At 53.4% G+C, this 27,609-nt stretch overlaps 1 protein-coding gene across 1 annotated transcript; it reads left to right on the top strand.

The window, feature by feature from the left end:
• The first annotated feature begins 57 nt into the window (after positions 1-57).
• Positions 58-27,095, top strand: Kif19 (kinesin family member 19). Its single transcript, XM_052758277.1, is given in 21 exon segments — positions 58-637; positions 2,465-2,545; positions 14,209-14,319; positions 15,008-15,095; positions 15,391-15,527; positions 17,192-17,317; positions 17,665-17,736; positions 17,738-17,860; positions 18,286-18,432; positions 19,231-19,353; positions 20,856-21,021; positions 21,565-21,739; positions 21,879-22,074; positions 22,519-22,789; positions 22,881-23,002; positions 23,593-23,726; positions 23,955-24,060; positions 24,201-24,288; positions 25,374-25,771; positions 26,000-26,159; positions 26,369-27,095. Coding segments are annotated over 21 exon segments (2,994 nt in total). The 5' UTR covers positions 58-598; the 3' UTR covers positions 26,500-27,095.
• Positions 27,096-27,609: the final 514 nt, after the last annotated feature.

Raw genomic sequence — 27,609 nt, 5'->3', positions numbered from 1 at the left:
CCTAGGGCACTAGCCTCCACAGCCGCGGTGCCCGCATCGCTCATGGAAACCCGAGGCTGCCTGGAGCGCTCTGGAGACGCCCAGCAACAGTCAGGAGGGCAACAGATGATCGGGGCAAGGGTGCGTCCGCCCAGCGAGTCGCGTGCCAGGCGGATGCCGGGAGCGCAGAGGACAAAGCCAGGAGCCGCGAGCCTGGGCACGGGTGTGTGCGGAGGAGCCACCAAACGGACGCCGCTGGGCCGGAAGGAGGCCCGGACGCTGAGGCCGGGAGTCCACTGAGTCTGACGGAGCGCTTCAGCACCAGCAGCAGTCACTGCCGCAGCAGCGCAAGCCCGAGGGGCGTTCTGGGTGGAGACATCTTGCTCGCCCAGGTTCAGGGGGCGGAGAGCAGGGGGCGGAGCGAGCACAGGGGGCGGGGCTGAGCCGGCCGAGCCCTCCCGGCCCCGCCTCCTGGTCAGCCCCCGGGCTACAAGCGCGTTGTTGGTTTCGGGTTGTCAGGCAGCGGAGGCGGAAGAGCGACCCGAGGAGGTGACCACGGTGGAGGTGCGTCTCGGCCATGCCAGCTGTCGGGGCCTGAGGCTCTCCACCTGCCGCAGTCATGAAGGACAATGGCGACTCCAAGGACCAGCAACTCATGGTGAGACCCCCTACCAAGCTCCTTCTTGGTCCCCTTCACCAGTCCTGGGACCTGACAGCCTCATACATTAATGTCCACTAAGAGGACACGTGAGAGACAGGGGTCTGGGACTGTGCAGAACAACTTTGCCCAAGTTCTAGACAACAGGTGGCCCGAAGTATGATGACACCTCCTGAAGCTGAGAAGTTAGCACCCCACTTCCCTCCCTCCAAGAAGAGCCTTCTTTAGGCCAAGACTCAGAGGTCAAGACCCAAAAGAGGCCCGAGCTGTTGCCTGAGAAAAAAAAGCCGGAGTATTCAGTGAACGAGAGAACTTAAACCCAGCCAGGTCTTGCTTAAAAGAAGCCTGGAGCCACAGATGAGGAAGACAAAAGCCCCCGCTAAAACAGAGCCAGCACTAAGTCTGGAGTAGCGAGTTACGAGCTGTGACCCAGGCTCTGTCTAAATCAGGACTCCTGATATTTTAGAGGAATGCTGGAAGCCACTTGGAAAGTCTCTAGGGTCTCCTGGCCTGTGATGGATGAAAACATGGCAGGAAGGGTAGGGGTAGGACCACAGACAGAGAGAGATTCTTGGCTATCAGGGATGGAGGCTGAAACCACAAGGAGAAGCCTTGGTACTTGGGAGACCAGTGGAGATCTCCCTCTCCTAGCCCCTAGCCTTTGATCTTACAAATGGTCCTGCAGCAGCCGAAGACGATGGTAGCCAGATGCAGGGCAATGTTACTACAATGCCCGCTCTATGTCGGGAAGCTGCTTCTGCAAAGAGAAGGGAAGCTTGGACCCAGCCCCAGCGGCCAGTCCCAGACTCTGTGGTACTCTCACTGGCAGCAAAAAAGGCTTCTTTGAAAGGCTTTGCTCCAGAATGTTCATTGTCTTTAGGGCAGGGATGAGGGTTCTCTCCCTCCTACAAGGAGGTCCAGCCAGGAGGCTGATAAGGACAATCTGAAAGACTGTGCAGATGAAATGAACTGAGGACCCTTTAGGTCCACCCAGCATCCAGCAGAAGGGAATCTCCCCACTCCCTAACTCTGTTCTTCTTTTTAAAAAAACATTTATTTTATATACATAAACATTTTGCCTGCAAGTATGTCTGTATGGGGGAATTGGATCCCCTGGAAGAGGAATTATAGACAGCTATGAGCTGCCATGTGGGTGCTGAGAATTGAACCCGGGTCCTCTGGAAGAGCAGTCAGTGCTCTTAACCGATAAGTCATCTCTCCAGCTCCCCCCCCCCCTTCCGGCCAACTCTGTTCTTTTGGGAGACACATGTATAGGGCAAAGAACCACCATCTTTCTCACTGGCCAGGAAATAAAGAGCAAAGAAAATCCTTGGTGACACTCTCCTGGGAGTGGTAGGATGTCGTCTCAGGTTGTTAGGATAACAAGGAGAAGATGTCTATCCCATCATAATTTCCAAGCCATTCCTGTCATAACCTACCACGCTTCCCAGCAGCACCTCACTCACAGATGCAGACAGGTGGCCCTGGTCCCCAAGACTCCAGATTTAAGCCCAAGGGAGTGGCAAGTGTTTAATTTGGGCATGTGACTGATGCAGCCTGTGTAGACAGTTTCTCCCCTGGGGCTCCCCCTGAGGTACAGGCTTTTGAGACGAGACATAAACTCAGACTCAGCCAGACACCCTATGGACCTGCTGCCCTCTGCCTTAGGCAATGCCCTCGACTCACAGTTTTCTTCAGAACCAAGGAGTCAGAGATGGCTGGATACTGGAGAACACAGGACTGTTGGGGAAGGAACTCAAAGACCTCCTCCCTCCCTCCATGGCCATGTGTGGTCCTCCTAACCCAGGGCTCTAATCTTCCTCCCAGGTGGCACTAAGGGTCCGGCCCATCAACGTGGCTGAGCTGGAGGAGGGAGCTACCCTCATCGCTCACAAGGTGGACGAGCAGGTACTTGGGGCCACAGCCAGGCACTGCAGGGTGGAGCCCTGCTCAGCTTGCTTGGCACACCTGGCAGGACAGCAAGAGCTCTGTATCTCACCGCAGCAACCTCTGGGTGGGCTATCCACAGCATCACCAAGCTTTCTTCTCCCGGGAAGACTTCCTAAATCAGCCCAAGAAAAACTAAGGGCGTTCAGAGCCTGGGTGGGCCCAGAACATAAAATATATCTTGGTGCGCATGGTGTGAATTTTCCCATCAAATACGCCTGCTAACCACAGAGCACATATTCAGGTGGTCTATCAGAAGCTCACCTCTAGAACATGCAAAGTTGGCAAAGTCCTTCACCGTTTGCTCTCCTGGTCCTCATGTCACCATGATGAGGGAGGGCATACGCGGCAATAATTATTCATAAGGAACCTAAAGCATGCTGGGAACTAGGAAAGCCCTCCAACATGAAAAGCCCCGTCCTTCTTCTGTTGCAGAAGTTTACTATGGGGAGAGAAGACAAGGCGCTCATAAGAATTAAAACAAATGAAGATTTGCAGCCTAGGAGGGCTAGAAAAAAAAAAGAGCCTGGTGCCAGGAAAGGAGTAAGGGGCACTGGACCGAGGCTCCCTTAAGAGACAGTGTTGAGGGCTAGGGAGGCAGCTCAATGGTTAAAACGCTTCCTCATGGGCATGAGGAGTTTGGATCCCCAGAACCCACATAAAATGCTACAAAAATGTTTGTGGGTGTGGTGGCAGTCTTGGAAGGCAGAGACAGGGAACCTGCAGAGTGAGCTAGTTGACAAGAGTAGCTTTGGATTTGATTGAGAGGCCCTGTCTTCATGTATAATGTGGAAGAGTGATCCAAGAAGGCTGAAGAGTAATTCAGGAGAAATACAGTAAATTTTGACATCAATTTTAGACGTGTACACGTGCATTCAATGCACTCATACCCACATACATGCAAGTGCGCGCACACACATACACGTGAAAAAGGAGAAAGAAAAAGACAAGGAGAGGTAGTGATGAACCCAGATGTGGTGGCATGTGTCTGTAATCCCAACACTCATGAGGCCGAGGCAGGAGGATCAGGAATCCTATGCTACCATGTGCTTCAAATCAACATCCTGTCTTAACTGGAACTGGAGTGAATTATAAAGAAGAGATCTTGCTGGGTGGTGGTGCACACTTTTAATCCCAGCACTCAGGAGGCAGAGGCAGGTGGATCTGTGAGTTCAAGGCCAGCCTGGTCTACACAGAGTGAGTTCCAGGACATCCAGGCCTACACAGAGAAACCCTGTCTTGAAAGTGATAATGAGAATAATAACATGATGATGATGATGATGATGATGATGATGATGATGATAAAGAGATCTTTAGGGATGTACTCAAGAGGGAAAACTGCAACCAGAAGGATTTGCAGTGTGCAAGACCCTTGAGGTGGGGCCACAGTGCAACTTCATCATTGAGAAAAAGCTACTGTGGCTCAAGGAAGGGGGTGAGAGGCATGAGGTGGGGTGATATAGGTAGGGCCCAAACCAAACTCTTGGTCAGCATGGTCAAGATGTCTGTTTTGTGTTGGTTTGGGTAGGTACTTTGAGACTCAGGTACTAGAGTGATCCTGGGCACAATGGTGGAGACTGGAACAGGTTTGGTGTGGCAGCCTGACAGTGGCCCTTGCCTGTGATTCAGAGCTGTGTGGCTGGCTGCTCTGAGTGCCAGGGCTCACTGCCTGTGCGGTGGGGTGGGCTCTGGGGTCAGGGAGCATGGGGTGAGAGCTGCAGAGAAAGGCTGTGGACAGATGCTGCCCGGGCCAGGTCCTTTGGGCTGGGCTCAGCAAGGCCCAGATGATTTTCTCCTTTGCTCCTTTCCACAAAGCCCTTGGGGGAAATGGAGGTGCCTGGAAGCACCCCATATGGTGAGTAGGGGCAGAGAGAATGTGCGTAGACAGTATCAGAGTCTCAACCCTAAGTGCGGAAGACAGCCCGCTGCCTTCTTTTTCACTGGTTTGTGGTATTTGATGCTGTGTGTTTGTTTGTTTGAGACAGGGTCTCATACAACCCAGACTGGCCTTGAGCTTACTACATAACCAGAGATGACCTGATTTTCCCGACTCTTCCTCCCAAGTGTTAAATTTATAGGTGTGCACCACCATTCGCAGGTTATGAAATGCTGGGGATTCAACCCAAGGTTCTGTGCAGGCTAGGCAAACACTCTACAACAAGATTTCTTTCTTTCTTTCTTTCTTTCTTTCTTTCTTTCTTTCTTTCTTTCTTTCTTTCTTTTTTTTTTTTTTAAAACAAAAACTTTTATTTTTATCCCAGAGTGGGGCTAGGGATCAGATACACGCACATCACGGTGCATGTCTGGAGGTCAGAGGGCAGTTTTGGGGAGCTGGTAATCTTCTCCCACTGTGGCTCCCTGGGATCGAACTCAGATCATCAGACTTGGCAGCAAGCAACTTCACCAGCTGAGCCTTCTTTCTAGACCCCCCGAAAGGACTTCTTTGGAAGGTCTTTACTTGTGCCTGCCCAGTGCCTGGTGCACAGGAAGAGCTCCATGGATGTCAGTTCTGGTCTGTAGAGAGGGGGTCCCCCAGAGCTGCTGTGTGGGCTGCTGAGAGGGGACGGCTGGAAGAGTCAAAGCACTTGGGAGGAGAAGCCTCCTCCTGGACAAGACCACTCCCTGTGTGTCCATCTGCCGCCAAGGATATCAGGTTCGTGGGCTGGGACAATGGTGTCTCTCTCGGCTGCTCCTGGCTCCGGGCCACCTCGGGGGTTGATCAATATGAAGTGATGGGAACAGTCCCTGTTAAGTACCCACGCCTGTCAGACACTGGCTCCTTCTGTCTATGAGGGCAGAGGGAGGGCTGCCCGGCCTGGCTCGAGCTTACCCCAGTGAGCTACACCTCCCACCAGGCCAGAGCTGGGCCAACCCAACAGTCTGTTTCTTTGTCAGCCGAGGCTCTCAGAGCGCTGTCTAAGCATTATGGGCTCTCCACCCTGCCCCCTGCACACTTTGCCCTCAGCTCCCCAGGGGCTTGTACGGGAGGGCCTGGCCTAGCCCCTCTCGTTGCTGCCTGGGAGTGGCTCCAACAATAGCCAAGTTGACAGCCTCCTGAGGAAGCCGCCCTTGGCACATAGGCCCTGGCAACTAGGTGTTTAAGTCACAGGAATCCAAGAACCAACATGGAGGAGAGACTTCACTGCCTCCTGCTCTAATCAGCACCCTGGTCCTGCCCCTCTCTCAGAACCCTGCTGTTCGCCTGTCCCTCTCCAGGGATGCCTGGCCCAGAGGAGGGCTTGGGGCTGTAGCTCAGTCAGGCCAGTTTTCTCTTTTCTTCTCTTGGCAGACGTCGGGCATGATGGCTGGGCAGTGGGGTGAGCTGGGAGCTAACCCGGGACAGTATGGCAATGGTGATGTGGCTGGGCTCATGTGGTCAGCACAGTGCCCTGCCTCTTCTGAAGAAGAGGTCAGGTAGGGTGGTTATCCCTGGGGCTGGGGCTGTCATGGCCTCTGTGTCCTGGCCCCTCTGAGGGGCTTGCCAAGCAGACTCCTTAGGGCCTTGGGTGGTAGGTCCTGCCTCTCGCTTTCTGTTTCTCCTCCGAGCTGAGTGGATTTCTCTGTGGGTGTCATCTCAGAGTAAGGTGATCCAAGGCTATAGTACAGTCCCTCCCAGGAGCTCAGCCAGCCCATTGGTCATCAGCAGACAGTGGGTACTTCCATAGCCCACGTGTCCATGGGTCCTAAGTAGGGAGAAGTGGAGGGGACGCAGTTACTCACTGATTTCAGTCACTGTGAGGGTTCCTGAGCCTGCCTTAGGACTGAGCATATCCTTTTGGGACATCTGGAACTTGGTACCTATAGCAATGAGATTTAACAGAAGAGGGTATGTCAACAGGCAAAGTCCCTGAACATCAAGAGGCCAGTGTGAATCCAGGGCTGTATCTTAGTTGTTAGGGTGTTTGCCTAGCACGCACAAAGTCGTAGATTCAATCCCCATCACCACAGAAACTGGACATGGTGGCACATCTGTACCCTTGGCACTTGAGGGGTAGAGGCAGGAAGATCAGAAGCTCATTGATATAGCAAATGTGAGAATAGCAAATGTGAGACCAACCTGGGCTACATGATGAGACTCTGTCTCTTTATAAATTAAAATGAGAGAAAGGGGGGGGGGGAGGGAGGGAGGAAAGAAGGAAGGAAGGAAGGAAGGAAGGAAGGAAGGAAGGAAGGAAGGAAGGAAGGAAGGAAGGAAAACAGCAGGCCAATGTATGTCTGGATTCTGGGAAAGTTGAAGCAGGTCTTGGATTTGTTAAGGGGCTGGTTCCACTGGATTTGTTAAGGGGCTGGTTCCACTGGATTTGTTAAGGGGCTGGTTCCAGTGGCTTCTAGGGCCTGAAATCACAGAGCCCTAGTGATCTTCCTGCCTCTGTTAGAAGAGTCTTCATCGGAGGGTCTGTGTGAATGCTTAAACATGGCGGCTGCCCTAAGGAAGGGGGCATAAGAGTTACTTCTCTCAAAGGCTGAACTGTGGGGCGGCTCTGGCCGCAGGGTTGAGTAAACCCCTGCCTGAGCTCTCTTCAGTCCCCTGTGACTGCCTCCCAGTGGGTGCCCTCCTGAGATGGATCCTGAAGCCAGAAACTGCCCCACCCCACCCCCCACCAAGGAGGCCAAGAAATCAGAAGGGGTCTAGAAAGTATGCCAGGTAGGGGTGGTGCAGTCACTTTCTTCTCCCACACACCCCTCCCCAAGCCTCCTCCCAGCTCCCCAGACTGTGTTTATCTGCAGGATTTAAATCAACCAGTAATATGTATAATCCCATAATTAGCACTTGTCCGACTGCCCGTTTCTGGAGTCTTGTGGAACCACACAAGGGCTCCCCAGGAGGCCCACAGAGGGGCCAGAGCAATGGGGGAGGGGAAAGTGCAGAGCAGGAGGGTGGCCTGGGATAGAAAGGCTGTCATCCCTGGCTGGGTGCCTGAGGGCCACTAATAACTCCCTGGGCCTCTGTTTCCTGTCAGAGCACTGGAGAGGGAGCACCTGTTCCACCTCCCTCGAGAGCTGTGGAGAGGATTATAGACCAGGCACAGAGGCCATTGTGAAAGACAAACACAGGGTAAAGCAACAGATTCCAAAGATGCAGCTGAAGCTAGCCTGCTTGCTGCCTTGGGCACAGTGGAATATGAGGCTCTCTGTGCCAGCCATATAGAGGCTCCTAGACTCTGTTGTTCCTCAAGAGCAGAGCATAGTGGGAAATGAACAGGGAATAGAGCAAGTTTAACTGCATCCCCAGGCAATCACAAGCTGCTTCCTATCTCTCTATCCCATTGTATGTCCATGTGATTGGATCATACTCTCTGTGGTCCTTCATGTCTGGCTTCATTTCCTTAGTGTAACATTTTCAAGGTTCATGAATATTATAGCCCATACTAGAATAGCAATCTTTTTCATGACCAAGTTATATTTTAGTGTGTAGACATACCATAACTTGTTTGCCCATTCAACAGTTGATGGGCATTTTAGTTATTTCTGATTTTTTTTTTTTTTTTGGCTCTGATGCATAATGCTACAAGTATATAAGGGTTCCTACACCTAGCAGTTGGGTGGGTACAAGGAGAAGGTGCTTGTTACTTCAGACTTGCGGGCCCACCTCTCCAAAGATTTTATGTGATTCTAGGTGGTATCTGGGAAATCTGTGGTTTACAAGCAGCATCCCTTGGGGATCTGTGATAAAGGAATCAGCAGGTTCCCTGAGAGACATCACATCAGGCTACCTTCTAGGTCACGCCACCCACCATCTGGAGCCTCGGGTCCTCAGAGTCCTGGAATCAGATGAGGTCCTGACTAGGCTATCAGTCAGATGTAGCTGTGCCCTCTGCAGCTGGCTGAGCTTTGGTGGCCTTATGGGCCCAGTGGGCTCTGCTTTTCCTGGCACCAAAGTCTACTTTTGTGAGGGCTCATTGGTCTCTGTGTCTACAGCTAGAAATACAACAAGCAACAGATGTTCTCATTAGCAAACAAAACTCCGGAATCAGTCTTGCAGGTCTGACAACCACCCAGAATCGGGGTTCTGTTCTATTTCCACCTGTCAGTATACAGGGACCGTGAGCCTGGGTCTCTCGACTGAGGATGAAGCCAGAGACCACCTGAGGCTTCCTGAGTAAGCTGAGGTGTCAGTGTGGCTTCTTGTGCCATGGCTTCAGCCCTGAGAGTCCCCTCTTTACTTCCAACTGGGCCAGATTCACAGACCCACAGAAATGATGTCTTGGGCTCAAGGCACACTCAAGGTCACATGAAACACTGTCTCTGAGATCTGAAAGGAACATCTCCAATGGTGACTGTAGAACTCCTGATAACATCTGAATGGAGCAAAGAGCCAGGCTAGAGTGAAGACCGGAAGGGGAGGCCCACAGCTGCCCAGCCCTCTGCCTAGTTAAGCCCAAGGGCTGTAGGGCAGCTGAGCCTGGAGGGGGCTACTTGGGTGTGTAGGTGAGTGTCATTCAAGTCCGGGCAGGGGTTCACCGATGGGGAAGGAGACCGGTAGGCTGCCTGACTTCTTCTCTTACCGTCTCTCACTGTGTCTTCAGTGAAGTCTCCTGGCCAAGGGCGTGAGAGGCCCTGGTGCCTGTGCCGCACCTGCTTTGGGCTGTGGCCACACCCACTTCTGTAAGGCAGGGGAGCTGCCTTGAGGAACCCATACAAGAGCTTGCCATGTGCAAGGAGGTGTCTGGGGGCTGTGTGGCCTTAATGACTATTGTCTTCCAGGCTTGGTGGCCAGAAGGCTGTGCAGACCCCTCTGGTGGGCTCATAAATGGCTGTGTCTTCCCTGCTTCTCCAAACCACCTAGGCAGAGCTGTGGTTGTATTGTTTGTTTCTTTCAGTCAGGGTCTCCCTGTGTGGACCAGGCTGGCTTCAAACTTCCTGTGATCCTCCTGCCTCTTGCCTCCTTCATGGATGACAGGTAGGAGCCGTCAGGTTTGGCTCCCTGGCACTTTGTGATGAGGTGTCCATTGTGGCTGGGCTGCGGAGACGTGGACCACATTAAACTGTGCTCTCGGTGCAGGGCACTGGTTGGTTAGATGCAAATTAATTCAGTTCCAGGACCCAGATTCCTCCTCCTCAGCCCACCCATCTCTGCTGCCCCCAGTGAGTGACTGGGAAAACAGCTGGCGGGGGCGGGGGGGGGGAAGCCCACTCACTAGGGGTTTAATTGTGTCCCCCTTCTCCACTCCAAGTTTGTATGTTGGAGTCCTAACTCTAGGATCTTAAACAAGGACTTTTCCAAGAAATACATACCGTGGATGTAGTTACTTAAGTGAGGATGAGGTCATAGTAAGAGTACGGTCGTTCTGGGCGGTGGTGGCACACACCTTTGATCCCAGCATTTAGGAGGAAGAGGCAGGTGGATCTCTGAGTTCCAGGCCATCCTAGTCTATGTAGAGAGTTCCAGAACAGCTAGGACTACATGGAGAAACCCTGTCTGGAAGGAGAGAAAGCCACAGAAAATGAGATGCCAAGCCTTTAGCGTGGTGCCTGGTACACCCCAGACTGCCTCCAAGAGCAGCCTTATTCAGCAAATGTCCTTGGGCATACGCTGTGTACCAGCCAGGGTGATATTCAGAGGGTCATTGCAGGCTCACAGCAGGCCCTGGGTCAGCACTGTGAGGATACCCAGCAAGAAAGACCAAAGGCAAAAATAAGGCTTTCTTTCCACCCTGCATTTCTCTCTAGAGACCGAAGACCATGTCCGGCCTCGCTCCTCTTGGCTGCTTCTGCTCATCCTTGAAGATACAATACCAATATCATCCCTTCCAGGCCGCCTTCCTGTCCTGGCCGGATTTGGGGGTCTCTCCTCTATACACCAGCTCTCTCCTAGTCATGAATCTGAGAGTGTCAGAAGGCAAGAAACCAGGCCTCATGTTTCAGTTTCTCTAAGGCCTTTCCCATGTTTAGGGTACACTGTAGGTGCTCCACAAATGAGTTGCTGTAGTCTGAACACCCCAAGCCAGTCTCCATGGCAGTCCAGACTTCTTGCCTGGCTCAGCTCTGGTTCACCTGGTCAAGGGGCACAAGGGCTCCATTGTGTGCTGTAGTGGCCAGGAACAACAGTGGTATTCTGGGGCTTAGCATGGGAGGGGGGTCCTGACAGATGGAGCCCAAACAAAGCCCTCATTAAGTGGGGTGGTGGCAGGTGGGATGACAGTGCTCTGCTGCAGGAACATTCCAACATCAAAGAAACTGGGTGTCCAGGTGAACTTGGCAATGCCTGGAAGTTATATAAAGGCCATCTGTTATGGTGGGTGACAATACATGCTGTTCACCCTCCCTAATGAAAATCCCTTGAGACTCTGTGTCCACAGGAACCCCAGTACCCAAGATGACAGTTGTAATAGCTGGTTCTGCTCCTGTTGCGGCCCTTGGAGACCCATGCCAGGGCCCTCAGAGCCAGGGTTTATCTTCATCTAGGTCTGAAATCCGAGCAGGGCTCAAGCTGCTGATAGCCTGGGATAGGAATCAAACCCTACAGAAGGCTTGGAGAGCCTTAGGGCTGATGCCCTGAGGAGAGACCTGCAGCTGAGGACAGGTGAAGTCCCCAGGGAGCAGTGCAAGCCCAGTCATTCTGCACAGAGATCACAGTGGCTGCTAGCCTTTAGCCACCTGGGAAGGGTCAGAGTTGGTGGCCTTTCCCTGCACAAAGCCATCACCCAGCCTGTCTGTGATCCTCCCCTCCAGCCAGCTCACCAGGAGCCCCATCTGACTGGCAGAGATTTCTGTCTTCTGGGGAGTCACCCTCCTCTGGAGAACCACAGAAGGGGTCCTGCAGATGTCTGAGGTCAGGTGAATTCAGAGAGCCCATGTGCAGGCGGCTCCAGGTGACTAGTGTGTGGGGTGTGTGTGGGGGGTGTTATTGATCCCAGCACATGGAATGTGGAGTGGAGTCTATTGGGAATCCCAAGGCCCTTGTCCTCCTAAATCTTCAGGCCTGACTGGGAGACTCAGAGGAATCCACTTGGGACCTCCTAAGCTCCTGGGTTCAGTTGAGCATGTAGGCTGGTCTCCTACAGCCTCATCTTCAATTTCATCATCAACCTCGGTCACCTCTGCATCTCCATGCCCAGCCTATTCACAAGGCCTTTGGAAAAGTCATGAGCCCTGGCTCTCCTGCTGTTCCCTGGGAGGGGTGGATTGGGGGCATGGCTATTGTCTCTGCCTTCTCTCAATTGCCCTGTGAAATCCAGCCCCTTCCTGCTTGGCCCTCTGTGAGGACTCAGTTTACCTACTTGTACTGCATCATATTCCCTCAGGTAGAATGAGCACTAATGTGAGCAGAAGTGGGTGGGGGGTGGGGGGGTACTTAGACCATGAAAACTGCTAAGGCACCCACCAGCCCCTGTGACAGCAGAGGAAGCAGGAGAGGTTAGGGAAGTTTCAGAAGATGCGCTGATACCAGCCTGGGAGCCAAGTAGCCAGAATCCCCATCTCTGGCTCTGCTGTTTCCAAGCAACGAGATGCCTGGCCAAGAGTAATAATGAGAAATCCATGTTAAGGGGCTAGGTATAGTGGTATATGCCCGTCATCCCAGCATTCAGGAGGCTGAGGCAGGAGGATTGCCCTATGCTCAAAGCTAACAAGGCTACAGACAAGACAAGAAGGAAAAAGAGAAAAATAAAGAAACAATGCTTGACCGGGCGGTGGTGGCACACACCTCTAATCTCAGCACTCGGGAGGCAGAGCCAGGCGGATCTCTGTGAGTTCGAGGCCAGCCTGGTCTACAGAGCGAGATCCAGGACAGGTACCAAAGCTACACAGAGAAACCCTGTCTCAAAAAACCAAAAAAAAAAAAAAAGAAAGAAAGAAAGAAAGAAACAGTGCTTGTTAGTGTGCCCAAGACCGAATGTTAGTGTGCACCAGGAGTGCTGGCAGTGTGCACTGGGAGTGAAGGTGCCCCCTCTTCTCTCCTTGCCCCTCCCCTCCCTGGTAGAGGATGGGCTCTAAGGCAAGACACCATCTGGCCCCTGGGAACAGCCCCACCTCATTAAGTAAGGATCATGGGACGGCTTATTTCCCCTGGCTGTCTGGCAGAGTCTGGTGTCTAGGGAACCATGCCCGGCACTCCAGGTGCCAGGCAGCTCTCAGGGGTACCTATATTGTGTAAGGGAGCCACCGATGTTGCCACTCTCAGCCTGTCTTCTGTTTATTTCATTTTACCACCCTCCGCTTGACAGCAGCGTCTTGGGTTAAGGCAGTTAGTGACTTACCCTCCCTGTCCCTCCCCTGCCTCCATGCCCGCTCTCTTTCTTCATAGCTCCTTGAAAGAGGGTCGCTGAGACTCGGCGTGTGTCACACACTTTGTCTCATGGGCTCTGCACAGCCCTGAAAGAGATGACACCACCATTTCCTCCCCTGGGGAGGGGACAGAGGCTCAGGCAGGTCCCCATGCAGGCATGAGGCCACTCCGCTAATGAGAGGCAGGGCTGGGATCCAGAGCATGTCCCTAGTGTCCTTTTCTATGCCTACTCCCTTTGTCCTTCCCTGAAACTCAAACACCCCTCACCCCAGAGTACCTGAGTGTTTTCTGATGTTTCCTATCTCAAACCCTACCCTAGACCAGGAACCCTAGCAAGAACCCAGCCGCTTGCCCTGTATTCCTGCTCAGAGCCCTCAGCAAAGCTCAGCACAGGGACCTGGGCAGAATGCTTGGGCAGAGTGAAGTGGGCTCAGAGATTGTTCTTAGAACAGGGGAGAAACCCACCCAGCCCCGTTCTGCACCTTCATGCATGTGTATACACACATACATGGAGTACAGCTACCCCAACCCCACAAGGGTAGAATGCCAGCCTAGGGTCCTGCCGTCTCTCTTTCTAGTCCTAGGTCCTGGCCAGGGATGCAGTTATTTTAAGTTCATGTAGGAGGGACCCAAGCCCACCTGCTCTTTTCATACATGCCAGCAGCTGTCAGCCGCTCTTAACCTGCCTTGTTCTACAATGGTCTAGAGGCTAGTCATGGAGGGTCAGGCAGGGTCCAAGGGCCACCGAGCTGCAGAGATTCGGCTAAGTCTACTGGATTTGCAGGGCAGTGGTGGCGCATGCCTTTAATCCCAGCACTTGGGAGGCAGAGGCAAATGGATCTCTGAGTTCAAAGCCAGCCTGGTCTACAAAGAGAGTTCCAAGACAGCCAGGGCTACACAGTGAAACCCTGTCTCAGGAGGGAAAAAAGTCTTCTGGTTTGGAACCCAGGTCCTGGGTTCTGAGTTCCCTCCATAAGCTAGTGTGTAGCCTGAAAAGTATCTCCGGACCCTGAATTCCTCACCTGGCAGGCAGGAGCATGTGCTTTGCTGCTATTGAAATGGGATAAAGCAAGGCTGTGCTAGAGATGGGGGTGTGGTAGGCAACATGGATCTTGTCACAAAAGGTGTGTTGTGACAACGAGCGGTGTTGCAGTTCTTCCGCCAGTAAAGACAGCATGGGTACTGTGGTTTGTGGAAGAGGCCTTGGATCTGGGGTTCACATGCCACCCCTCACACACAGACACAGCATTCTCTGCTACCTTCTTCAGGCGACAGTCACTCATCACTAAAGAGGCTTTGTCTCCCTGAAGCCCAGAGAGCCGACAGTGCTGGGAGAGGTCTCCAGACTGTGGGAACCCCAGGTGACTGTGGTCTCCCCCCTCGGGGACATTTGCAGATGGTGGTTCTCATGGACCCGATGGAGGACCCTGATGACATCCTGCGGGCACACCGGTCCCGGGAGAAGTCATACCTCTTTGACGTGGCCTTTGACTTCACTGCCACCCAGGTGAGGGAGAGCATGGTCTGGAAACACAGGAGAGACCCCTTCACACTTGGCCATGCAAGGGAGGATTCTCAGGGGACCCTGCTCACCTTTTCTCCAACATTTACTCAACGATCCACTTTCTGGAACTTTGCCCACTTGTGAAAGTCGACAAGTACTTGCGTGACCTCACCTGCACATTTACGTGGCCTGACCCCGCATGACAGACTGCCTGTACACCTGTAGGGCCGCACGCCTGACTTTCTGCAGAAGCACGCTCAGTTAGCACTCGCATACCAACTTGCATACAGTAGCTACCTGAGACACCCCACAGCTGGCCTCCGTGGGCCAGAAGGACTGTGAAGCCCATCTGTACAGAGAGAGCAGGTGTAGGAGAGACTCGAGAAAACTGACACCCTCCCAGGGATCCCATCTTGTCTATCTTCCGGATGCTCAGATGCTCCCAGGGGCTGACTCTGCACCCTCAGAGCAGGGGTGGGGTGGGGGAGCTGCCTGTAAAAGAGGCTTCTCCAGTGTCCTGAACCCTCTTGCAGACTGGTGTCACCCCTGAGGGGTGTAAGCAGAGACTCCCTTCCTCCATTTCCCCCACTCAATTACCTCTAGCTGAGGGCTCCAGAGACAGACACTTACCTGTTCCCAGACAGAACTTGGTCCTGTCTCAGACCTCCAACACGTCTCTTCTCCCCTGCAGGAGATGGTGTATCAGGCCACCACCAAGAGCCTCATTGAAGGTGTCATCTCAGGGTACAATGCCACTGTGTTTGCCTATGGCCCGACAGGTGAGGAGGAAACTCGGACATAGTCAAGGACCGCAGCACCCTTGTTGTGTCCCCTGAAAACCGAGCCCTTCACCCTTCATCAGAGCACCAGCCTGGCCAAGTAGGCTCAGGAACAGAGCACGGGAATGATCCAAACCTTTTCTCACCCAGACCCTTTCTCCCACAAAGGCCCCATTCCTCTGCCATCTAGGAGGGTGCGTCCTCACACATGACAGCTCAGGGTTTCCAGAGTACCTCCCCAATAAGGCTTCACCCCTGGCCCCTGCCCTGCTGACCACATGCCTGTCCTATCCAGGCTGTGGGAAGACCTACACCATGCTGGGCACTGACCATGAGCCGGGCATCTATGTTCGGACCCTGAATGACCTGTTCCGAGCCATCGAGGAGACCAGCAATGACATGGAATATGAGGTGTCCATGTCCTACCTGGAGGTAAGTCCCCACCAGGCTTGGATAGGAGGCATATAAGATAGGAGGGTCCACCTCCCTAGAGTCAGTCACTGGAAGTTCCTGGAGTGCTCAGTATGTCTGCTGCCCACCCCACATGTATAGCATTAGCCCCACTTGATAAAAATTGAGACTCAAGGGCCAGGCATGGTGGTGCATGCCTCAAATCCCAGCACTTGGAAGGCAGAGGCAGTCTAATCTCTGAGTTCAAGGCCAGTCTGGTCTACAGAGCAAGTTCCAAGACAGCCAGAGCTATACAGAGATACCTTGTCTCAAAAAATAAAAACAAGGGGGTTGGAGAGATGGCTAAGAGGTTAAGAGCACCAGCTGCTCTTCCAGAGGTCCTGAGTTCAATGCCCAGGAACCACATGGTGACTTACAACCATCTATAGTGAGAGCTGGTGCCCTCTTCTGGCATGTAGGTATACATGCAGGCAGAACACTATATACATAATAAATAAATGTTAAAAAAAAAAAGAGAGAGAGAGAGAGAGAGACATGGAGTTAGGCAACTGCCTTTGTGGTACACGATGATGACAGAGCAGAGGTTCCAACTTGGAACCCTGTGGCTCTAACGTGGTATTGCACTTCACAGTAGCCTGGGCAGCAAGCAGTTGGGCTACCATCCTCAAAAGCTCACCTGTCCTAATCCTTTGAGCCCATTCCTTAAGCCAGTGGTTCTCAACCTGTGGATCGTAACCCCTTTGGGGGTGGAATGACCCTTTGCCAGGGGTCGAATATCAAATATCCTGCATATCAGGTATTTATGATTCATAACAGTAGCAGAATTATAGTTATGAAGTAGCAACAAAAATAATTTTACAGTTGGGGGTCACCACAACATGAGGAACTAACTGTATTAAAGGGTCACAGAGCCGGGCGGTGGTGGCGCACGCCTTTAATCCCAGCACTCGGGAGGCAGAGCCAGGCGGATCTCTGTGAGTTCGAGGCCAGCCTGGTCTCCAAAGTGAGTTCCAGGAAAGGCGCAAAGCTACAGAGAAACCCTGTCTCGAAAAACCAAAAAAAAAAAAAAAAAAAAAAAAAAGGGTCACAGTATCAGGAAGGTTGAGAACTGCCTTAAGCAAATGTCTTCCCATTAAGGACTTCATGGGTTGAGAGGTGGTCACAGAAGGAGGCAGGAGGTGGGGGGAGACATCTAAGCCAGCAAGCCAGCCTCCATCTGGCTCCTCTGGGAGCTGATAATCTCCGGGGTGATGGGGTGACGATGGCTCTGAAGGAGTAGCTGGGGAGCAGCCAGCAGGTGTTGACTCAGCCAGCTGGGCTTGCCTTGATTGGGGTGGGGGATGGTGACACCTTAGAGAAGCAGCCGGAAGGTTGCCTAGCAAACAAGCTGAGCTCCCTCATCTGGCCAGGGATCAGGTCCATGTGTCCAGCCCAGAACTGGCCTCTCTGCAAAGGCAGCCCCGGGTGATTCTGAAACCCCCTGCAACACTGGCTTTGAAGCCTCTACCATCACGGAAAGGAAGTGCTTCCCCCGCTTAGAATTTCTCTCCCACACACAGGGCCTGGTCTCCAACAAACAGAAGCACATGGTCCTTCCTTTCTTAGGGGAGAGGGAACCCCTCAGCTGCTCCAGGCCTGGACCTCTTGTCCTTCATCTCCCTCCCCATTCCCTGCTGTCCCATCAGATCTACAATGAGATGATCCGGGACCTGCTGAACCCCGCCCTGGGGTACCTGGAGCTGAGGGAGGACTCCAAAGGGGTGATCCAAGTGGCTGGAATCACTGAAGTCTCTACCATCAATGCCAAGGAGGCAAGTCTCTAGCAACTGGCTAGGGACTGTAGGCAGGACAATCATTCTAAGGGGAGCAGGACAAGGGACCAAACCTAGGGAGCTGCTGAGACAGAGATACCCTGAGTGGTGGCAAGAGAAGTCACAACCCTCATGACGCCCTAACATACTCATCATACCCTAGCATGCTCACTCTAGTAAGTAGCCAGGCCACACAGCTGAGTCTCCATTTACACAGAGACCTGTCTGCAGAGGACTGTCCAGGCCCCTTAGCCCACCCTGGAAAGCTAATAGGTTGGACCTCTCCCACCAACCTCAGGCTTCTCTCTACAGGGTCCCCCAAAGTCACCTCCATCTTTTCTTCCCAGATCATGCAGCTGCTGATGAAGGGGAACCGGCAGAGGACACAGGAGCCCACGGCTGCCAACCAGACGTCCTCCCCGCTCCCACGCAGTGCTCCAGGTGGCAGTACGCCAGCGCAGCCGGGTCAAGAGCATCCTACAGGAGGTGCGGCAAGGCCGCCTGTTCATGATTGACCTGGCCGGCTCCGAGCGTGCCTCCCAGGTGAGGCCTGCTCCAAGGGTGCAGAGGAGTGAGGGCTCCCCAGAGAGAAGCAATCAGGGCAGGGGTGATAGCCCTCCAGGGGAGGCCAGATTTCAGAAGAGGAAAGTCTTCGGGGAGAGGCTAGCTGAATGGGGCAGTTGGGAAGGGAGAATGTCTCAAGGATGTCAGGGTACAAGTGGAGTCCCCAGAGTGAGGGGCTGAGCAATGGGCCTGACATCTTGAAGGGACAGCCTGCTCAGGGAAGAGAGGACGGGGAGAAGGCAGAGCAAAGCTTCCTTCCGTGCCCTGTCACCTCCACCGTCAGGGACCTCGGTAGAGAGGCCGTGGTCTATAACCAGGGTCACTGGGGTGTTGTTAGGCAGATGAACGAAGCTTCAGTAGGTTATCCCCCAAGGCCATAGCCATATCCTCTGCTGTCTCCCCAGACACAGAACCGGGGGCAGCGCATGAAGGAGGGGGCCCACATCAACCGCTCTCTGCTAGCCCTGGGCAACTGCATCAACGCACTGAGCGACAAGGGTGGCAATAAGTACATCAACTATCGGGACAGCAAACTCACCCGGCTCCTGAAGGTACCCAAACAAGCTGGACCTGGGCACTGGCATTAAGAGTGGGCCTGCCAGACCATACATAAACAATGCACAGCTATTCCCACTTGGATTTCAGACGAATCACCAAGTTTATTATGTATCAGTATGCCTCATGCCATATTTGAGACTCCCTTAAGCTAAAACAGTTTGCTCACTGTTGATCTGAAATTTGATTGCAAGCAGGTGCCATCTACATTTCTGGCAACTCTAACCAAAGCATGGGTAGAGAAGGAATAAGAGCTGTGCTAGGACCTCCTCCCAGAGCTGTGAGTCAAAGAGAACCTAGATCTGGGACCTTTGTGGTGGTCAGCCTTATTACCAATGGAGCTGCTTTGGGGGACCGCTTACTCATGACATGGCCACTCTTGGCTTTCAGTTATAGACTTGATATCAATGAGTTCCCATGCTTTGCTGTGTTTAAGGGCTTCTTCCCACCAGGCCAAAAGCCTCCCCAGTGACTTTGTGAGTTAGGAAGTATTACATTTACAGATGAGGAAACCCAGGCACAGACAGGTTAAAGAATTTCCCTGTAGGCTTAAACTTTGAAATCGCTGAAACAAGATCCCAGCAGAGGCCTGTGGTTTGTGAAGGTCCACATCGGCCTGCCATGAGGACTGCATCCACAAGCCAGGGAAGTGGGCATAATTGAAAAGGACTACCGCTCTATGCATGTGTTCATGTTGCGTGTGTGTGTGTGTGTGTGTGTGTGTGTGTGTGTGTGTGTGTGTGTCATGTATGTATACCCAGGGAAGCCTTCTAGCTACATCTCTGTCCCCCCAGGACTCATTAGGGGGGAACAGCCGCACAGTGATGATCGCCCACATCAGTCCAGCGAGCACTGCCTTTGAGGAGTCCCGGAATACCCTGACCTACGCCGGCCGAGCCAAGAATATTAAGACTCGGGTGAGGGCCCTTGGACTACCCCCAAGGCACACCCTCCTGGACTGAGATTTGAGGTCCTGTGGGGATCCTTGCCAGCCACTCCACTCTCTCTGCACTGACCTCCTTACCCAGGCCAACATTGCTCCAAGCCCTTTCCCTGAACCCCCAGCCCCTGACTCCCTGCCTGGAGCCCTTGGCTCCCAAACACCCTCTTGTGCCTCTCACCCCAGGCTTGTCTCCATTCCATCCCTCTGCCTCCTCTTCCTCTTCAGAGGTTACTCAGTCCTCTGTATGTCCAAAGCATGTCGTCACCGTGGTCACAGTAAAAGGCTCCCTTATCTAGTGCCACTCAGAGCACTGCAACACCCTGTCCCATTTGACCTCAGAGCCAGGCAGGAGTTACAGCTTCCCCACCATACAGTTTAGGATCGTGAAGCTTAAGGATATAAAGTGACTTCACAGTTAGTTGAGGACAGGGCAACAGGAGCTGCTGAGTCTGCCTGGTTCCCAAGCTCATGGTCAAACTCATGTTCTCTGGTCAGGAAGTCAGTCTTAGCCTCTGTGGGTGTTGAGCGAAGAATGGCTAACTTTGAAGTAGTGTGCAGTGAGCCCTCTTTCAATATCTACAGCTCCCCGCAACATTGTCACTCAGTCTCCAGGAACTTCACAGGGACAGGCCACATGACTGTGACTAGTCAGGCAGAAGCAGCTTACCCTGGCATGCTAGTGAACGCCGCAACGCAGTATTAGAAGGTGGACACAGGATAATCAGGAGTTCAGGGTCGTCCTTGGTTACACAATAAGTTCAAGGCTAACCTGGGCTACATGAGACCTATCTTTAAAAAAAAAAACCCACAGGTAATTATTTAATTGATGCTATCAGTAGGTGCCAAGGCAAACTAGGGAAAGAAGAAGTAGAGATGAGCTGTCTGTTGTGGGTGTGGAGAGACCAGCAGAACTGCCTGACTAGAACAGGACACGCATGCAGAAACAGAATCCAAGAAGAAAAAAAAATCATAGGGCCGGAGTGATGGTTTAACTGTTCAGAGCACTTGCTACTCCTCCAGAGGACCTGAGTTCAGATCCCAACACTCACGTCAGGCACTTAACAATTGCCTGTAACTCCGGCTCCAGGGGATCTTACACCTACTTCAGGCACCCACACTCATGTGCACGTACTCCCACACAGACACACATGTATACACATAAAGTGAGACTAAAAGATCAAATCTGGAAAGAAAGAGAAAAGAATCCCAGTGGCAAGACTTCACTACCAGGAGAAGGCATGGCTCCTTAGGCCATAGGGAGCCACTGAGGTTGAGAGTAGAGCTGGAATTTTAGGATTATAAGTTTGACAGAGGCATGCAGATGTGAGAGGAGCCTATGGTGATGGAGGCAAGGAGGCCATGGCTGCCACTGAAAAGGACTGGCAAAGGGGAAGGAAGAGAAAGGGAGGTCCCACAGGCAGGCCTGTCTCCTGGGGTGACCGTACCCCCTCACCCCTCACCCTGGACTCCCTGCAGGTGAAGCAGAACCTGCTCAATGTCTCCTACCACATCGCTCAGTACACTAGCATCATTGCTGACCTGCGAGGTGAGATCCAGAGACTCAAGTGCAAGATCGACCAGCAGGCGGGGCGGGGCCAGGCCCGGGGCCGACCTGAGCGAGGTGACATCCGCCATATCCAAGGTATGCATATGGTCCTGTGGGTCTGGAGGTGGGAGCTGCTCCCAGCAGCCCTCTTGGGGCAGCCTTATGAGGTTCTAGGACCAGTAGCATTAACCCTGGCTCCTCTGGCTGAGTGGCCTCGGACTAGTTACTCCACTTCTTGGAACCTTCCCCAGCGTTAAATGGGACCGCATCTCTGCTGTGCAGAGCTGGAGATGGGATGATCTGAGGATCTTATACGGAGGGCTGCCCTGTGGGCCGCTAGGAGGCGTGTACCCCTCACTGAGCCCTGCCTGTTTGCTGTGATGGTTTTCCAAAAGACAGCAGAGAAACAGGGACACCTTTTTGTACTTGGCACAAGGATGCTGTGAGAGGTACTAGCACAATCTCAATTCATGTAGAAGATCCAGAGTTGTCTTTGGGCAGCTGTCTGAAGATACATTGTGGGAGGGAAGGGTGGGAGGAGAGGAATCCAAGAAGTCGGAAATGGAAGCAGTGATCTGGGAAGGAACTGGGGGACAGAGCCCCAGGTCCGCCTGAGCTCACACCTCTCCCACTCCTCAGCTGAGGTACAGCTACACAGCGGGCAGGAAGGGCAGGCGGAGATGGGACAGCTTCGGGAGCAGCTCATCAGCGCCTTCCACGAGCAGATGGATGTGCGGCGGCGTCTGCTGGAGCTGGAGAACCAGGCCATGGAAGTCCAGATTGACACCTCCCGTCACCTACTCACTATCGCGGGGTATGCTTGCCCTGTCCTGGGACCCTCCAGGCCCACCCCAGGTTCAGGTTTGTCATGGAGGAGCCTGGCACCTCGAAACACAATGCCCTGTCCCCATGAGCTGAATCTTGTGTCTCTCCTGGGTGGGGACCGCCGGCAGCTGGGAGCATGAGAAGTCACGTCGGGCTCTCAAGTGGCGGGAGGAGCGAAGGAAGGAATCCTACACCAAAGAGGACAGTGAGAAGGACTCAGACACAGGAGATGAGCCAGATAACCTGGAGCCACCAGAGGTGGCCTCAGCCCGGGAAAGCATCGCCGCCCTGGTGGGTGAACAGAAGAAGCTGCGCAAGCAGAAGGTATACGGGCTTGGGGGCAGGCAGAGGGAGTGAGGAAGAGGAGGCTGAGGGTTGGCTGGGGAAGAGGGAGGCCTGAGAGCTCAAGCCACAGATCCCGGGTGACCTTGCCAAGTTTCTGCATCTCTGTGTGCCTCATACTTCCCGTTTCTAAAATGGGAGCACCCATGGTGATGCCCAAAAGGAGTCTCTGGAAGTTAAGTTAATGCTTGGCATAAAGCAAGGATTAAGAAGATGGTAGTCAATATAATAACAGGTTTTTATCTTCTGTGGTGGAATAAGGGCTGTCGCAGGGCATGGTTGAGTCAAGTGGGCACATAAGCGCCGAATAGTTGCAAGACCCAAAAAATGTAAGTTTTGATGGCCAGTCAGAAAGCCTAAGAGCAGGGCCTGACTGGGCCGGTGGGACTGGCCCAGCGCTGACCGGTGCCTCCCTCCTTCCCTCAGCTGGCGCTGGAGCAGCGCTGCCGGGAGCTGCGAGCGCGGGGCCGGAGCCTGGAAGAGACGCTGCCGCGGCGCATCGGCTCGGAGGAGCAGCGCGAGGTGCTCAGCCTGCTGTGCCGAGTGCACGAGCTGGAGGTGGAAAACACGGAGATGCAGTCGCACGCTCTGCTCCGCGACAGTGCTCTGCGCCACCGCCGCGAGGCTGTACGTCTCCTGGAGCAGCACCGCAGCCTCTGCGACGAGATCATCCAGGGCCAGCGGCAGATCATCGACGGTAGGGCCGCCCCGCCCCGCAAGGCCTGGGCCGTCGTCTGAGGGGCTTTGAGCCCATGCCGAGCCCTCTGCTCCCCTCCCCCCACGTACAGACTACAATCTGGAGGTTCCTCGGCACCTGGAGGAACTCTATGAAGTCTACCTTCGGGAGCTGGAGGAGGGCAGCCTGGAGCGGGCCACCATCATGGACCGCGTGGCCTCCAGGGCCCTGCAGGTGGGCGCTTGGACCGGCCTAAATTCGCTGACATGGGGACCCCACCAAGCCAGCCAAGTTCCAACAGTTGGCTTTTTTTTTTGTTTTTTTTTTTGCTTTTGTTTTCTCTTTCCCACCTTCTGCCTTGCCAAACCTGGGTGAGGGTTCCCATTTCTGGGCATTACTAACTGGCCTGACATTTGGCCCCACCTAGGGTCACAAGGTCAGGACTGGCCATCTGAGATCTCACAAGTGATCACTAGTCAATAGAATAGTTTTTAATCCCAACACTTGGGAGGCTGAGACAGGAGGATTGAAAGATAACCAGCCTTGTCTGTACAGCAAGATTCTGTCTCAAACAATAAACAGATGGAATAATTAACTGATTTCTAAAAAATCAAGGAAAAAAGTGGACCTAATGCTCTAGTTGGACCAGGCCATTGAGCTGTGCCACTGAGGCTGCCTAGCAGACCCCAAATTGCTGGGGACCCAGCTCATAGGCCCGGTGCCCTCCGGGTCACCCAACCCATCTTATAGCCCTTGTCACTCTGTGTTGTTACTGAGTGACAAGGACTTGTCATTGACTCCCCCCCCCCCCAATACACCCACAGGACAGCTCCTTGCCTAAAATCATTCGAGCAGGGACCACACTGACCCCGGACTCTGACCTGGAGAGTGTGAAGACACTGAGTTCTGAGACCCAGCGCCCCCAAAACAACGCCCTACCCCCACTTGGCACAGACAGGTGAGACTTGCTGATAGCTACCTAACCTGTGTGAGGAATGTCAGCCCTGGAAAGGGCTCAGTGGGGAAGATGGGGCCAGACGCATAGTGAGGTGATGGCATGGGTCTGCAGCCAGGATTTGTGGGTTCTCTCTCCCTTGGCACCAACAGTTTCTCCTCTAGGGTGGGGGTAGATTTGGGTAGGACTAGCCTGGTTAACAGCTGCCTCCTGTTCCTCTGCCAACTGCAGTGAGTCCTACCATGTGTTCAAGGCCAGTCCCAAGGCCTGGCAGGCAAAGAATTCCTCTGTGCCCACTCCACTTCCCATCCAGGTGGGCACCCTGGTGACCCAGCAGGTGAGCTCTGGGTGCCCAGCAGTGGGTAGATTTCTTCCAAAATGGCTAGCACCCCCAAGGCCACACAGCCTCTGTAGAGTGCATTGTGGGGTCCCTGCTGTCTTCAAGGCCTTCCTCTTTCCAAACGGTTCACCCCCTAGGCCCCACCACGGGACAGCCTTGGCAGCCAGATCACCTCTTCCCCGGACAGCAGTGAGAACCTGTCAGAGATCCCTCTGTCCCATAAAGGTGAGTGTGCCCTTCATGTCACATGCCCTGGCCCCCACTGCCTGACATTGTCTAGACTGCTCAGATGACCAAGCCCAAAGCTCCTTCCTTCTCTCTGCCCCTGCTGAAGGTACCCATCTATTCATTGGCTGTACCAGAAGGACTGGCCACCTGCCTAAGGACACACAGACATGGGGAACAATCAGAAATTAAAATAGGGACACTTGTCACCCCCTGCCCACTGGATTCTAGCTAATTCTATTCAAATCTCTGCCCCCTAGACAAATAGACTAAAACCGTTGTCCAAACGGTTTGGGGTTTTTTGGAGGAAGGGCGTTAATAGAGATTGAATTTAGGGTCTCACACACAATAGGCATTTTCACCGCTAAGCTTATCCCCTGTCCCTTTTTCGCTTTTTATTTTGAGATTCGGTCTAAGTTGCCCAGCTGGCAGGCCTTTTTTAAAGACAGGGTCTCATCATGCAGCCCAGGCCATCCTGGAACTCACTCTATAGACCAGGCTGGCCTCAAACTCACAGAGATCCGCCTGCTTCTTCCTTCCACGTGCTGGAATTAAAGGACGTGCTGCACCACCATGTCCAGGCATCCTTGAACTTTTTTTTTTTTTTTTTTTTTTTTTTTTTTTTTTTTTTTTGGTTTTTTTGAGACAGGGTTTCTCTGTGTAGCTTTGCGCCTTTCCTGGAACTCGCTTTGGAGACCAGGCTGGCCTCGAACTCACAGAGATCCACCTGGCTCTGCCTCCCGAGTGCTGGGATTAAAGGCGTGCGCCACCACCGCCCGGCCCGCATCCTTGAACTTTTGATCTTCCGGCCGCAGCCTCCTGAGGAGCAAAGATTACAGGCCTACGACACCAGTCTAGACTCCCAGTGCCTCCGTTAATCTTTGAAGTAGCCCCGGAGTTTTCATTTTTGCAATCCCATTTACAAGTGAAATTCAGGTTCTGAGGGGGTGCCCCAAGTTTCTCAAAGAGCTAGCGAGTTAGAGTTCTGGGGGTGAAATCTGTGAGTCCTGGCTCTTGCTCACTTTTGACCTGTGAGGAAGGGGTGTGGGAAGTGGCCTTGACTTTGGGTTGGGTATCTGCTGTAGAGAAGAAAGAGATCCTGACTCGGACCAAGTGTATCTCGGTGAAGGCCGCCCAGCGGCGCTCTCGGGCCCTGGGATCAGAGGGGCGCCACCTGCTGGCACCTGCCACAGAACGCAGCAGCCTGTCCCTGCACTCGTTGAGCGAGGCTGATGATGTTCGTCCATCTGGTCCACTGGCCTGCAAGCGGCCGCCCAGCCCCACCCTGCAACATGATGTCAGCGAAGACAATCTATCCAGCAGCACTGGCGAGGGCCCCTCTCGGGCAGTAGGTCCTCGAGGTGATGGCACTGGGCCCTGGGTGCGGGGTCAGAAGAAAAACCTCAGCAAGAAAAGGGAGGAGTCACTGGAGGCGAAGAGGAGGAAGCGGAGGTCTCGGTCCTTCGAGGTCACAGGACAAGGGGTGAGGCAAGACGCAGGGGTGAGATGCCTGCGCCTGTTCCTAATGGGCGAGGCCCTGAGGGATAGCTCCCCCAAGAAGGTACAGGGCACTTCTAGCCCTTCACTACACCCAGAGGCCCTGATCTGAAACACAACTGTCCCCAGCCTGATAAAGTAGCTAGGAGACTGGGTTCTGTAGCTGAGCGCTGAGCATCTCTCCATCCAATTCCACTATTTTCCAACTGTACAGCTGTCTCGTCCCAAAACACACCTGCTGGGGCCTCATCCCTCAGAGGGCATTTCAGACCGGAGGATGCCAGTGTGTGGGCGGCCATCCCCTGGTGTCAGACGTTTGGGAAAGGTCACACTGCCTCTGGCCAAGATCAAATTTCCTCCAAGCCAGAATACAGGTCAGTACCGACAAAGGAGGGATTAGGTAGGAGGGGCCTTGACCAGCTCAGAGGGGAAATATGCAGGGCTCTTGCCCCTACTGGAAACATGATTCAGGGAACAATATTGGTGGGGTTAACAAACTGGGATTGCTCCGCTAGGAAGTTCAAGGCCAGTGGGGAGGGAAGGCGTTCCTCAACAACTGATCCTGGCTTTTCCCCTGTCATAGGCTCTGGAAACCCCTCTCCCCTTTCTGTTCCCCCCAACCCAGCTGGTGTTTCCCGCAGAGCTACACGTGGGCCCAGCCTGCCCCATGGTTCAAGCACTCTTGGCAAAGATGGACGCCTCCGGCATAATTGAGGGGCCCTGGCGCCTACTGTTCTGCCCCCAGGACTGAACAGGGTGCAGCAGGGACTGGGAGGTGGAAGCTAGGCAGATGGAGATTCCATGGAGCAAGAGCTTGGAGAGCTGGGCTCCTGTGACCCGGAAACAGTGGGGTTGTCTGCTTAACTCTTCCATGCTCTCCATGCCACTAGAAAGGAGGGGGCCCCAGCAGCTTGGCCTCCCAGCCTTGGACAGAACCTTGTTGCCAAAACTTGCACAGACCTGGGATCAATCTTGACTTCGGCAATGGGGAAGAGGAGCTGTTTGACAGGACTCCACCCCTGGGCAAGGGTGAGGTTGGGGACAGGGAAGGAGTCCACAGGACTTCACACAGGGTAGGAAGGGATGGGGAGGGACTCAGGTTTTGTAAATTCTTTGTTGCTTTTTTTTTTTTTTTTCTGCCTTTCTTTTAAATAAAGTCCTGCCGGGCGGTGGTGGCGCACGCCTTTAATCCCAGCACTCGGGAGGCAGAGCCAGGTGGATCTTTGTGAGTTCGAGGCCAGCCTGGTCTACAGAGCGAGATCCAGGAAAGGCGCAAAGCTACACAGAGAAACCCTGTCTCGAAAAACCAAAAAAAAAAAAAAAAAAAAATAAATAAATAAATAAATAAATAAATAAATAAAGTCCTACTGGGGTTTTGATGGTTGTGTTTGGAGTTTTTGGAATGTGTCGTGTCTGGTTCTAAGATTCACCCAGTTCCGGGCCCTTTCACTCCCAGCACCCCATCTCAAAGCACTCCTTTGGCTCAAACATACAAATAACTGAGGGATGGGTTTTTTTCCCCTTAAGATTCCAAGACTGTCCCTCCCTAGAAGGATGGAGCTAGATCAAGGTTTAGTTTGCGGCAGTCTCTCAAAGGCCTTCCGACTAGCATGGATCCCTCCCCAAGAGGCCAAGGACTTGATGCAGGCAGTGGCAAAAAACCTCACAAGCTATAAGGGCGGTTGCCCACTGGAGCTTGCAGCTCAAGATGGGAAAGTTCCTATCCAAGAGGGAGATTGCCCAGGCTGGCTATCAATCACCGACCATTAGGTCGTCTTCCCTGCTCTAATTCATGTCTGGGTGGGAACTCTCAGGGAAAAGCTC

This window comes from Peromyscus californicus, unplaced genomic scaffold, assembly GCF_007827085.1.
Source record: "Peromyscus californicus insignis strain IS unplaced genomic scaffold, ASM782708v3 Scaffold_3__1_contigs__length_106647218, whole genome shotgun sequence".
In the NCBI taxonomy this organism is placed as follows: domain Eukaryota; kingdom Metazoa; phylum Chordata; class Mammalia; order Rodentia; family Cricetidae; genus Peromyscus; species Peromyscus californicus.
The sequence above is the reverse complement of the archived record's forward strand: the minus strand, read 5'-3'. Positions and strand labels throughout refer to the sequence as shown.